At 39.4% G+C, this 14,209-nt stretch overlaps 1 protein-coding gene across 3 annotated transcripts in view; it reads left to right on the forward strand.

Moving 5' to 3' along the window:
* ncanb (neurocan b) overlaps nucleotides 1-14,209 on the forward strand; it is a 156,498-nt gene that overhangs the window by 57,156 nt on the left and 85,133 nt on the right. For all 3 annotated transcript variants that reach the window (XM_088426064.1, XM_088426065.1, XM_088426067.1), the window contains exons 3-7: nucleotides 531-742; nucleotides 811-979; nucleotides 5,626-5,800; nucleotides 9,893-10,020; nucleotides 10,837-11,130. In XM_088426064.1, the coding sequence (XP_088282190.1) occupies nucleotides 531-742; nucleotides 811-979; nucleotides 5,626-5,800; nucleotides 9,893-10,020; nucleotides 10,837-11,130 (978 nt within the window). The remainder of the gene's footprint in view (nucleotides 1-530; nucleotides 743-810; nucleotides 980-5,625; nucleotides 5,801-9,892; nucleotides 10,021-10,836; nucleotides 11,131-14,209) is intronic.

Consider the following 14,209-nt stretch of genomic DNA (forward strand, 5'->3'; position numbering starts at 1 on the left):
TTGTTAATCACAGAATCGTAGTCTTTTAATATACCTTTTAAAGTAAAACCACAGCCATCTTAAATTTCCACCTGTATGGCAAATAATCAGGTCATGAAAGAGGTCATTCAAAGCAAGTGACACACAGTGTGGAGTATTGGCCAATTTTGGCCGATTTGAGTAGAATATATGTTTTTATTTTCTCGTCATTCCTTTTTCCATTTTACATTCCTAACACATTCAGTAGGGGTACTGTACATGATATCTGCATCAGTTTTTGTTTTCAGCTTGATCACCATAAGCTATCATAAGATTTTAATATGTACCTGCTGCATCTAACTGGATCGCACTGTTTGATGTCTTAAAAAAATGCAGTGTAGTAGACACCAGTAAAAAAAATAGTTTGAACTGCAAATACACCAAATACTATGATTTAACATTACCATTGGATTCTGGATGATTTGTTTAAAAGATGTAACTGAAGTACATCGAGTTTTCGATGCCATCTATCTGCAGTTTAAGTGCATGGATATTTGCCTTCTCATACTCAGGCTTGGGTGATGCGGACCCTGTGGTGAACATGCATAAAGTGACTCATCAGGGCATCAGCGAGGAGCTGTCCAAGACAGTGTTGCTACCCTGCATCTTCACCCTGCGCCCCGGTGCCGCTCCCTCTCATGAACCGCCCCGCGTCAAGTGGACCAAGGTGTGGGGTCAGCGAAAGGAGCAGTCGGTCCTGGTGGCCAAGGACAATGTGGTCAAGGTACGGTGAACACAAGAACCAATCTGCTTCTTGATATTTGATTCTTCCATATTCTCTTCCCCCTTCAGGTGAAGAAGGCTTTCCAGGGTCGGGTATCGCTACCTGGTTACAGCGACAACCGATACAACGCCAGTCTGGCTCTGACGGGCTTGCGATCCAGCGACTCCGGCCTGTACCGCTGTGAGGTTGTGGTGGGCATTAACGACGAACGAGACACCGTCCCGCTGGAGGTCACAGGTCAGGACCATGTAATAACATGAATGTCCAATCCAGACATTGAACAGGAGACATGAATTAGTGTGATGTTACAATGCATGCTCAGTACGATAACATGTCGTCTTTCTTTTCACTGCATTTATCACGTGGCGCATCCAATATATTGTGCCCGTTGCTAAGCAGAAAACATTGTGTCATACTCAAAGCCATAAAATGTTATGAGAAATTTGGATTTACTATAAACATAGACATTACAATTAATTCATGGCTCTGCCTTGTATATAAAACGCATAATAGAATTATATTTAAAAAAAAGCCCGCTGCACTGGTTTGCTTTTATGATCTTCTTTCGTGTTTTATGTCGTTACGATATGATGAGCAGTGACGTCCACAGTAATTACACCATTTAACCGTCATTCAAGTGCGCCTCTTTTCGGCCTCTACTAATTATTATTGCAAATTAACACTCTGCTCTTTGGTTGTGTGCGCCTGGCCTTTTTGCACCCAAGGTCTGCCGCTATGAATAATAATGACATGTCGCACTAATGCGGCCATTACACTTGGGCTTGTTTACGGTCCGCATAACATGACAATGAGGGAAATAAAGGTGAGGGAACTCAAACCCATTAAAAATCTTTCCCTTGAGCCGACCATGCTCATGCATGAAATGAAACCGAAAGCCAACAGAGACCAGGCTATTGTCAAATTGCTTACTCTGAGCTCATAACGGGAAAACGTTACATTAGAGTCGTCTCGTTTTAGATATTGATAAGCTATTACAAAAACAGACCAGCCAAAAGTAAAATATTTTTGTCTTTCATAGAAAAACACACAATTTTTTATTTGTTTTTTAAAGTATATTCGCTGATGTACTTTTCAGCTGTTAATGCAACACTAAAAAAAAAAAAAAAAATCCGGAAATGCCGTCAGTCACAGCCCACGCCCAGAGAGGCATAGCTTAATTTGAGCCACACTCCAAGATAATTTGATTATCTTAAGCATTTAGGGAGCAAAAAAAAGTTACTGCGCCATGTATTGTACAGGTCTGTATAGTTAATGTTTTATAGGCGTTATTTTTCTCCTGCCACTCAACCCCAAATGTCTGACAAGCCATGGAATACACCACGTCATAAGGCTCAAGTTATGACATCATACATTTTCAATCATGTTTTTCATCCTAAACAGAATAAATTTTACACTTAATTCACCTTTTCACATCCAATCTTTTTCTGGGCCAAAATGTTACCCTAGACATTATGGCTTCTACTGCCACCCTTTTCCTTTGAGAGTTGGCTGCTATGTATGTTGCTAAGGATATATAAATGTGTTCCCTTTTTGCATCCCACCTCTGTCGAAGAGTTGATTAGCGAGCTGTTGGCACAAGTCATTCAGACGGAAGCCAATTACATCGCTAGCTAGAAATTGCCGTCCCTGGGTATTGGTCTTAATTGGCCCGTCATGCTACTCTTTGCCACTCAAATGCTTGCTTTTAAACGTATCCATTAGGTGTTATTGATACCGTTTGGCCATATCAATAACACATTAATGAGGGTGGTTCTTCTTTCAGACTATATTCCAAGTGATGTAACACTCCCCCTGTGATACTCCTTCAATTTCTCACACAACACCTTATTCAGTGAAGCCTGCTTTGCTTCTCAGTGCACGTATTTTCAAGTCAATTGTATGTCTCTTAGACATGGAGTTATTGATTGGTTGAGTCCCTTGTGGTGATGCGAGAGAACTGGTTTAAACCGAGAACCGGCGGCCTCGGCTGAAATAGTGTTCTAATTGACAAGAGCGTTGTTTCCCAATCTTTACTGAGCCAAGGCACATATTTTATGTTCTCGTGATACCCTAGCAAACACAAATGTCACCAAAAGCATGTAGACTGAAATAATGTTTCATCACTTAAAATGAAACAGAATGAGCATGTCTGTTTCAGTTTTAACCGGATGAATGAAAATGTCTCAATGATCCACGCCTGAAACTTCTGAAACAAAGTCCATGTCAGTTTCTGGTATGTGCAGTTTCTGGGAACTCTCAGGGCAACATTTTATGAGGGTTACACAACAATAGTCAAGGTGCATTTAATCACATCTATTCATTGATTTGTTGCAATTTACATGCTCAATCCATGCATGTTTTAAAATTATATTATGTATGTGTATGCGACATGAGAAGCACTACTGAAATATTTTAAAGCATCTTCTACCACTTTTGTGTGGCTTCTCATGCTACTAAAGAAGGCTTACAATTACAGGTAATGTTGTTGATGAAGCATATGGATCCTTTGTCAGGAGGGACTCCATGTTGGAAATATTCACTTGAAAATATAACTGTATACATGTGGACATAAGGTACATGCCCAATGAGAGCTACAGGATATAGAATATTTTTCATTACTCTGGATGGCCAAGAAATGTTCAACCTGTATATTCATAGGACACTGTAAGTTGACTCTGGAATGGCCTCTTGCTGTTCTTCTCTCGCAACAATATGATGATGTGTGAGAACACAATTTTCCTCACTGGAGCACACAGTTGGGTTTCATATCTGTTTGGACAGCCTCAATATTTCTGAAACAGGACAGCCCTTAAGATATAGAATGCCTATAGCCTGGAGTGCGAATGAACTCCATGAACAGCCACCTAACTCTCCATTTCACGTGGATCTTTGTCACTCTTCCTGATAAAGTAGCTGTGTTTGTAGCCGGACACCCACTGGTTTCATGTCAATCATGGTGTCTGTAAAAATGTATTGAAACCACCTACAATACTTTATTTTAATTACCGTATTTTCTGCACTATAAGATGCACCGGATTAAAAGGTGCGCCTTCAATGAATGGCCCATTATAAAAATCTCTTTGCATGCAAGGCGCACCACGATATAAGGCACATAGAATAGAAGCTACAATAGTGGCTGAGGTTGTCTTATGCATCCTTTAGAGGGAGCTGCACTAAAGGGAATGTCAACAAAACAATCAGATAAGTCATTCAAACTTTTAAACCAGAAATTAAGAATAAAGATGATTTGTGGAAACTACCATCTGAAGAATGCGGGAAAACCTCTTGATGACATGAAAAAATCTGTTTAGATCAATGCCAAGATGAATCAAGCATTGAAAAGAATATAATTATGATTCAATTAAATATTAAATTTGTTTTTTTTAATCCAATTGTAACCATAAACCTTCAAATATATTGTTTTTTTGATTTAAAAATAGTTTCTGGATTTATTTGATAAAATCACTTTTTTTTTTTTTTTTTAATTTGTGGTTTTCAAGCCTTGTCCCCATTTACATTGCTTCGAAATTGGAGCATATGGAGCATGTAAAAAGTTCAAACAAAGTGTTGAGAAATTTTAATTATTCTATTTTTTTTGTCTCAGAAAAAATGAAAACTCACGGTTAGGCATGGGAGGATATCAGTTAACCTTGAGCAAAAATATCACGGTATTGCGGGATCACAGTATCAAAATTACAGCTCACGAAACATCAAATTTTAAAATCTTTTTGCCATATTCATACATTGTAAAAACGTTTTTAATTTTGAAACAACATAACACATCATTTGTTAAAATAGCAAATATTTACCATGCTAAATAAAAAAAACATCTAAAAGATGTAAAAAAAAATGGAACCAAAATTTAACCTTAACCTTATACATGAATTCTTTCTGATTGAATTTTAACTGAAACATGGGCACTTAATTAGTATGAAATAACAATATTTTTTTAAATCATCATACAACCATTAGAGTAACAACCATTTCTAATTTGACTTTGATATTATTTAAGTTTCATCACAAAAAACTATTTGGTCTGGTTCCCTGGCAGGAGTTTTTTGTTGGTTTGTTTGTTTAATTGTTTGTTTGTTTTTTGCCCGCTGACAAAGACATAGGCACATAAACCGAAAACAAACTGACGGCTCTAGAGGGTCAAGCCAAACCAGAACCAAACTTTTACCAGGTTAGAGGTAAGAACGGAAGGTCAGGAACAGCCAAGTTTTAAACCAGAGGAGTGAACCTGGAAGCAAACACTGTAAAGTATGACATAAAAACGATACGGCGGATAAGGTGGCTGGAAAACAAGGCTCATTCATCTGGGCACCGCAGCTGTGCGTGGTTGGCTAACAAACTGAAACGTGGCCAGGAGCTGAGTGGAAAATTTCACCACTGCCAGAGAGCAGCCTGGAAGGATTGTGACTGACACAAAACTAGCAAATCAAGGTGATTGATTGTACTTCAGGGTGAAGTCAGTCTCCAGACATAAACTCTAAAAGCATGTAGTTTACATTAGAAAGATAAAACTGATGGAATCAATGCTTCCCAAACGAGACGGTGAAAGCACAGAAGAATAGTTCAGTAATTTCAATAAAAACTTAATTCAATTAATGATTTCTGGTCCAAATATAAATGTTATTTGTCCAGAGCAAAAAATAAAATCTTTGGTCACACTATGCCATGAACAAAAAAGAATGAAGCCATGCATGAAGGGGATATCAGATTTTTTCTTTTTTAGTCGCTGTCGGCTACAATATTCTCCTGTGGCGGCACAGACGGACTTTCGTAACGATGACCGCCATGTGGCTTTATGTTTCACGCCGCTTGTACACGTTGATGTTTGAATGCTCTGAGGTAGACTTCTTTCCTCTCTCTCTCTGCTCCAGGCGTGCTATTTCATTACCGCGCTCCCCCTGACCGTTACGCCCTGTCCTTTGCCGACGCCAAAAGGGTGTGTGTCGAGAACTCGGCGGTCATCGCCACGCCGGGCCAGCTGCAAGCTGCCTTTGCTGACGGCTATGAGAACTGTGACGCCGGGTGGCTGTCGGACCAGACTGTACGGTGAGGCTGTTTCTTTTTGGGACTTTTTCAGCTCTGTAAACCGCAGTGATTCGCAGCTATTGGGCCTCTGTGAGATGGTCAGTGTGCCATGGGAAATTCTCCACGTTCATTTAATTAGTCTGCAAATAATCATTTCCTACAATTAACTCATTCAATGCCAGACATTTTCACACCATTGTATACCCTCACACCAGTGTTGGGAGTAATGCATTACAAAAGAAATATAATCACTGGTATGCATTACTTTTGGCTGTAATGCGGTCATATAAAGCATTACACACAAGAAAAATAGTAATATTTTAATCTGGGTAAAAATGAGAGTAAAACAAAGCATTGTAGTGCATTTTCAACATGAAAGTGGTGGGGTTTTTTTCCCCCGAAATTCGCCAAAAAACACCACGAGATCAGACGAGAAAAGAGACAAATGTTTACTTCCTGGTATTAGTATCTACTACAGCATTTTGAAACCTTGCCAGCAAGATCCCTGTCTCAACTCGCAATAATGACAAGGTAAGCTAATGCTAATGTTCACTGTGAAATTGCTATTATTAAGTCTATAAAGATTTCTGATCAATGTGTATCAAGATGAAGCATACAAAAGCTCATGTTAAACAATATGTTAAACAAAAGGCAATGCGGGGGGGGGGGGGGGGGGGTGCAGTGAACAGGCTTAAACGTTAACATTCAGGCCTAAAAGTTAACTTTTGTTGAAAGTTTATATAGGTAGCTTTTTTTTTCTTAATGTTAAATATGATGCATTTTTAGGTATACTTAAACAATTATAAAGATTTATTATTATTATTATTATTATTATTATTTTTATTATTATTATTATAAAGATTATAATAAAGTTTCTGTGGCAAGTTTGTGAAATGTTTCCTCTTTGTTTGAGGGGGCTTTGCAAAAAATAATAGAGAAGCTTTACACTAATTGTTTCTGCCTAAGGCATAAACAATGCATCACTATGCTGTGAAGCCAAGTAATAAAGGGATTAAAATACAGAAAAAAAAATGTATCTTGTCTTTAAAGGTTTTGTAAATTAAAGATTTGTAATGTTTTTAGGCATAAGCCAACCTTTCACTAGATGTGTACTGAGCTACATTTACAATGGCAAATCCATATTTCCAGTTATGTTGGTCATAGTAATAAGAAAGTAATGCAATAGTATTAGTAGCTTTTCAAAATTAACACCTTTTTTGCTCTTTTTTTTCTCAATCAACTTTATGATACACATGATGCTTTATGACGTAGAATGACTTCCCATTCAGAGCTGTGCTTTTTCAAATGATAATAGCTTGGCATTATTGGCTGCTTAATATGTTTGAGATTCGTTATATTCAAAGGTGTTTCCAAACAAATACTGCACGATTGCATGCGTTGGATGTTGAGACAACTGTTTCAGGATGTACTGACGGATGAATCAATTATTCAAAAAGTTACTAAAATCCACTGAAACGTAACTCGTAAAACGTAACGGACCTCGATTTGGACTCATCTAAACTTTTGAATCCACTTGCCTCTTGAACATTTGACTATTTGACATTTGCCCTTCACTCATAAGGAATTTAGCAAACAAAATCCTTAACAGGTGTTTGAACTATGAATGGACAGCTACATGTCCAGAAAATCTATATTGGTCTTTTAACAAGCCTCTTCATCATGCTGTTCTCATTTTGACATCATTAGCCCGAAACGGCACCTTGATGAACAGTAGCTCACCACTGTGCGGATTCAAACGGGATGTTCTCAGAGGGAAGTGACCATGGGAGGTTAGCATATCATTAGCACATGAAAGCTGAGATTCCAAGAAAACGACTGGATGAGTCACAGAAAGCCATTAGAAGTGGACTGTTCAGCTCCTTGTTAACCAGCAGCATGTAGTGAACTGTATATGATCATTATGGCTATGACAACATATCTAATGGGGGCCAAAGACTTTGCACAGTATTGTATATTTTATGAGTATGTAGGCACTCCGTGATTGCTCCTAATGGTGTGTTTGCAAATTCGAACAACGCTTCCAACTGTCAGTCATTCCAGCCCGTTGGCATTAGTCGCCTCCAAGCTTGACTGGGCTCATATTTAAATTGTAATTACACTTTACTGCGGTCGTCAAGGAGACTGACTGACTGTTGTCTTGCTTGCAGGCTTTTTTTTTCTTTTCTTTTTCTTTCGCCGCCCTCCCTCATACTCCCCTTGTTTCCACTGGGGACATGGCTAATTGGTCCACACTGAGGAGGCTCAAAGTGAACGTCAGCCAGCCAAGCGTCCAATTAATAAGGGGGTTGCCATTGATTCATCAGTTGGTGGGGGCTGGGAGAAGAGAAGACCCTTGTCATGTCCTGTTGTGGGCTGGAGTTGGTTTTTCTGTTTTGTTTAGGTTTTTTTGTGTGTATTTTTCAAGTTGTGGGTTTGTGAGTTCTTGCGTCTGGTTCCTATTTAGTCTCCCTCGCGTCTGCCCTCGTTAGCATGATTTGTTTCCACCTCTCTGTGTATCTGCCCACCTTGTGTCATCCAATCAGCTTCCTCTGCCTTTTGTCTCTCCCCAGCTGTTTTATGTTTCCTCGTTAAGTGTGAAGTTTATTTAAGTCCCCAGTTTCCATTCAGTTAGTTGTCGGGTCACTGTCAATGTCATTGTCTATGTCTGATGTAGTTGCGTGTTTTTGCCCGAAGGAGACCTTTACCTCCCTGCTGCTGTTAGTTTGGTTCCAGTTTTGTTTTGTTTGTTACTTTTTGGATCCTGTGTTGTTTGCGTTGGGCCAATAAATCCTCTTTATTTGAGCACGTCACCTCCAAGCTTCCCTGCATTTTTGGGTCCACCTTCCTTCATCTGTCACCAACATGACCCGAAATCACGACAAGCCTGCTCCTATAAAAACAGTGTCTGATGTGTATACCTGTGTGTTTCATGCATGTACTGTATTTTTAGGCTTCAAGCAGAATCTTTTCATCCTCTCCGTGTGAAACAACAGCTAAAGCTTGTCAAAATACCGATCACCAAAGCACTGGAGGAATTAGGAATGCTTTTAACCTCTCACTAACTTCCCACCTTCTCTCCCCCTGGGAATGAATTGTGTTTAGAATCAGTAACCAACCAAGATGGATGAATAATTATTCAACACTAAAGGGAAGGACTTGTTGTTTCTTAATTGCCTTGAGCGTGTTGTGACATGTTATTAATGGTGTGCTTGCACTCTATTACACCATTGGGGGATGTTTTTTTTTTTTTTTTAATACACAGGGAGTTTTAATGTTCTTCTCAGGGTAATCCTGAAGTAAAATTAAGCTGATGAAAGTAATTATCTGGGAAGGGGACACATTGCTCACACTGGAGCCTCAACAAAATTTTACAATTAGGAGAAATATGCTACTGGTCAAATTCACAATAAGCTGCAGTCTTGAGAAAAGGGTTCTAGTGATGGAGTTTGTCTTTCCTTCCATTTTTCTGAAGTCCGTCCATGACGTACATACCCAGACTTAAACCTCATTGAGCATAGTTGGACACATTTTCATACTAAAGGAAAGTATTTTGATTTTTAAAAAGGACATCCAGCCGGTCATTTGTATATGAAGTAAAGAAATGAAAAACTACTTAAAATATGTATGCAAGTTGAGGACCATTTTAATAATAAAAAGGTCATGTAATTTTTTTTTCATTCCCCCAACCATTTTCTATGCTAAATATCCTCATTAGGATGAGCAGCATGGCTCAGTGGTAAGAGTGGTTGTCTCCCAACCCAGAGGTTGTGGGTTTGATCTCTTGTCATTGTGGACCACATTGAAGTGCCCATGGGCAAGATGCTCAACCACCCTGGACTGCTCATCAATAAATCGATAAAGAAACCATTCACAATGTAATGTCCTAAAAAAAAATCGGTTTAAAAAGGCTGTGGTCAAAGCCTGGATAAAAAATAGAAATTCTAGTTTTGTGATGTCTATACCAACTACTACCACTGCTAAAATACCAACTAAATAATTGATCTTAACTCACTTTGTTCACTGTCGCGAGCAAATGCAATCCTATTTTAGACAAAAATTAGGAATTGGACTGCCTGCCTGTTGTGGTCAAACATCTCTGGCTGTGCTCCACAGTTATCCCATCCAGTCGCCTCGGCCCGGTTGCTATGGCGACCGTGACGACTCACCTGGCATCCGTAACTATGGCAATAGGTTGCCGGACGAACTGTTTGACGTCTACTGCTTCGCCAAGCGGCTACATGGTAGGCGTCCATCTCAGCGAAGTGTGTATTATTTCAAGGATGTTGTGGTGATGACATCAACTTTGCACACACAAATTTGTCGTTGAGTTTCATTTTCCTTAAGTTACTTCTAGATATTTTGTTTAATTCGTTTTATGCTGCGGCTGTACTCAACACTAATAAACTGGCAAAACCTGCAATTGTGTACATAATAAGCGTTTTGCGTTTGTGCATAGGAATTGAACTTTCTTTGAATTTTGTGGATTGATTTGATATTGTTGTATTTTATATTGTGCAGTGAAGTGGGCATTACTTGCAAGAAATGTTTACAGCGTAATTGTTTGCCAAATGCATATTTCATTAATTTTGTGAACATTTTTGATAATTGATTATTGGAAATGGCTCTATTTATTTATATTAAATGCTCCTTTGAAGTACAAGTTTGATTTATTCCCATGACCATATTCATAACTTAAAAAACTCACGTCTCACTGAAAAGAATGGATAATGCCATTTTCCAGTTCTAGTTTCCCAGAAAGAAAAAAAGTGACTTTTTATTCAAAGCAAATAGCATCCTATAATATTATACTTAATTAAAGCAAAAGGTAACGGCATAAATAAATGCATTGTAAAAGAAAAAAAAAACAACACACTTTCGTTTCAGTTCATTGAAAATTGTCCTCTTCCATCTGGTGCAAACACATTGGCCAGCCAGAGGCAAAATAATATACGATACAACATCAACACTAATTATGAGAGGGAGATGCCGAACATTTAAGCTAACCCTTTGTGCGTCCCTGCTATAAGAAAAACTCAGCTGTATGTTTCTCCTCCCAGGTGAAGTGTTTCACTCCACAGTGGAAGAGAAATTGAACCTGGCCACAGCCTCCACCCACTGCCACTCGCTGGGAGCTCAGTTGGCCACTGTGGGCCAGCTGTACCTGGCCTGGCAGGCCGGTCTGGACCAGTGCGACCCGGGCTGGCTGGCCGACGGTAGCGTGCGCTACCCCATCAATGTTCCGCGGCGGAACTGCGGCGGGGATGAGCCTGGTGTGCGAACGGTCTACAGCAACCCCAATCGAACCGGATTCCCCAACACCACGGCCATGTTTGACACTTACTGCTACCGAGGTATTGCATCACAGTGGGTCACATGTGTTCTCAAAGACACTCTTAAAAATATGCATTAAAAATGTAAATTGTTCAATCGGATAAAGCATTCTAATTAGGGCAGTCAAAGCGTTAACTTTCTAAATTAATTTCAATTGCACTGAGTTCAGTTTGTTTCTTGTGTTTGCTGGACCTACTAATATTGCAACCACACATCGAGAAGAGGCTCCGGCACAAAAACAAAAAATGGTGTTTATGTATTTTTACTTTAAATAAAAGTTGTAAAAAAGTTGAAAAATTAAGTAAACATAGTTGTAGATTTTCTGCGTACCATCTCGGAGCAAAACAGCCTGCTCAAATTGCCTCCACAGGGACTCCCAAATTCTGCTGGAGTGTGGTGTTGATGGGTGAAATGTATAAGTGAGTAAGAAAAAAAAAAGACACTTGGTAGTTTTGGCCAACATTTGTATTTTACAAGAAAATAGCTGTATTAAAGGATGTATAAGGATTGAAAAAAGCTGTAACAACAATCTTTAAAAAGAAAAATATGTTAGTATTTCCATCATTATTTTTCTGTTACTCTAAAAATCTTTCCAAAAATCTTGGTTGAATATCGTCGTTGAAAACTGTGATTAATAATTACAAATATTTATGAACTTTTTACTATTAAGTAGTCATGTCCTCTAATTCTGTTGATCCCACTAGGGTCACTTTTGCTGGTGCCTATACCAGCCGTCTTCAGGCAATAGGTGGGGTAAACTAGACTGGCTGCCAGCCAATCACAGGGCACACAGAAACAATCAACCAATCACACTCACAATCACACCTAAGGGTAATTTAGTATGGGGGGGGGATGCAATCTTCCAACAGGAAGGACCTTCTGGACCCTGAACTGTGAGGCAAATGTGCTAACCAGCCTCTGATAAATTTATTACAATGATACATACATGAAAGGATACATAAAATATGTATGTATTATTGACTATTTGTCTTGGTTCTGTATCCTTCCTCCAAAAGTGTTTTACTATTTTTACGATTGACAAAGGAAAAAGTTATATTCATCATTCATTATTATTATTTTTTCCGCTGTAGCAGCTTGTTTTAATGGGTGATAGGGGCATGACAGCCCGTTCCTTTGAGGATATTTTTAATTCCGCAACCAAGTAAGAATGATTGATGGTTTCTATTTCAAAGTGTCACGTCATAAAGCTTGTGAATAACAATTTATTTTACGTCAACAAAACAACAGCAGCAGCTAGGGAATAGCGCTGCAGTGCATTTGTCAACGACACGCTCGTAGATCATCATCTCAAACACATGGAGGATTGAAATAAATTATGTTCTCCAGAAAGCTAAGAGGAGATGAAAATGTCAATTTTGGCCTTAATAATAGACTGCCTTTTTTCAGGTACAGGCCAAGCTACACAGTTATCTATCTACCTTGTTGGCGACTTGTCCTCAACAACACCGCATATGCAAAACAGTGTGTGATAAGCAAGCGTAATCAAAGAGAAAATAAATAAAATGAAAATGAGGATACAAAACAAAATATTATTTTACTAAACCAACAAATAATTGCTCCTATTTTTATTTTCTGCCAGGGTCTTTGAGAAATAATATAATAATTCACATGGCTCTTCAAATATATTTTTCAGATGGCATTTGATTATTCCTATAATAACATTCACATGCCGATTGCTCATATTTATGAATGTCCCCAGATTTGAATCTGTCTGCCTGCCTGCCTCCCATCAAATCCGACCAAATTTGAATTACATGACCTGCTCTTCAAAATAGACGTGCTTCTAGGTGATCTAAAGTTTGGTCTAACTTTGATCACTATATTGCAAGATGCACCGTGGACATGGAGTACGCCTACTGAGACGGTGCATTTTAAGCACCAGGCAGTTCACTCTTTGTTACCAAAATGTCAGATGCGCTGGAGCAGCTGCCAATCAGTTCGCCGGCCACCGGGAAATACGCAACACAGTCTACCAAACTCCCAAACATGGAAAACTAGATTTGTGCCTGCATGAAATTGAAAATGTGCGGGTGTTCAGACCGAGCACATGAACACACGGTCTCCCCAGGGTGCCCTGGGTCGTCCCTAGGGACCTCCTCATGGTGGGACATGTCTAGAACCCCTCAACAGGCAGGCGCACAGGAGGCATCGTAATCAGATGCCCAAGTCACCTCAACGGGATCCTCTCAATGTGGAGGAGCAGAAGCTTGACCCTGACTCGCTCCCAGATGACCAAACGTCTCACCTTATCTCTAAGGAAACCTAGACACCCTGCAGAAGAAAAAAAAAAGTTCTCTCGCACAGCTCGTGACCATAGGTGAGGATAGGAACGTAGCTTGACCAGCAAATGGAGTTCTTGGCCTTTTGGCTCAGTTCCATCTTTACCAAGTAGACTGATCCAGACAGTCTGCATCACAGCGGATGCTGAACCAATCCACCTGTTGGATCTCCCGCTCCATCCTGGCCTCACTTGAGAACAGGACCTCAAGATACTTGAAGTTTTCTACTTGGGAAAGGATCTCATCCCTGACCCGGAGAGCACACTACACTATTTTCTGACTAAGGACCATGGTCTCGGATTTGGAAGTGCTGATCCGTTTCCCAACTGCTTCACAGTCAGCTATTAAAAACTCCAGCAAGGGTTGTAAAAGCCCAAATTAACCCACACGAAATGCAAAAAGCTCCCTCAATTTCAAGGTTCTGCCTAGAAAGTCTGTTCATAAGAGTTATTGAACAGAATCAGTGACCAAAAGCAACAACGCCAGTGCAAACTTGACTGGAATTGAATCCTACTTACTGCCGATAGTATTAACCAAACTCTTATATTGGTGATTCTGGGACCAACCAGCCCATATCTAGGGGTTTGGTAACCTGCACTCCTAAAACACCACCCATAAAACTCTCTGGGGTATACGCTTGAAAGCCTTCTTCAAGTCTTTGCTGTTTCCATTAAACGGCAGGTGAAAAAAATAAATAAAAACCATATGAGGACACAGTACTTTACTTATTCACGATACATAATGCAGAATAATGTGTAATTAGTGATGAAACCATTTTTACTTTAAGTTAAAAATGTCC

The sequence above is a fragment of the Hippichthys cyanospilos genome, chromosome 10, assembly GCF_059441005.1.
Source record: "Hippichthys cyanospilos isolate Australia breed blue-spotted pipefish chromosome 10, RoL_Hcya_1.0, whole genome shotgun sequence".
NCBI lineage: Eukaryota > Metazoa > Chordata > Actinopteri > Syngnathiformes > Syngnathidae > Hippichthys > Hippichthys cyanospilos.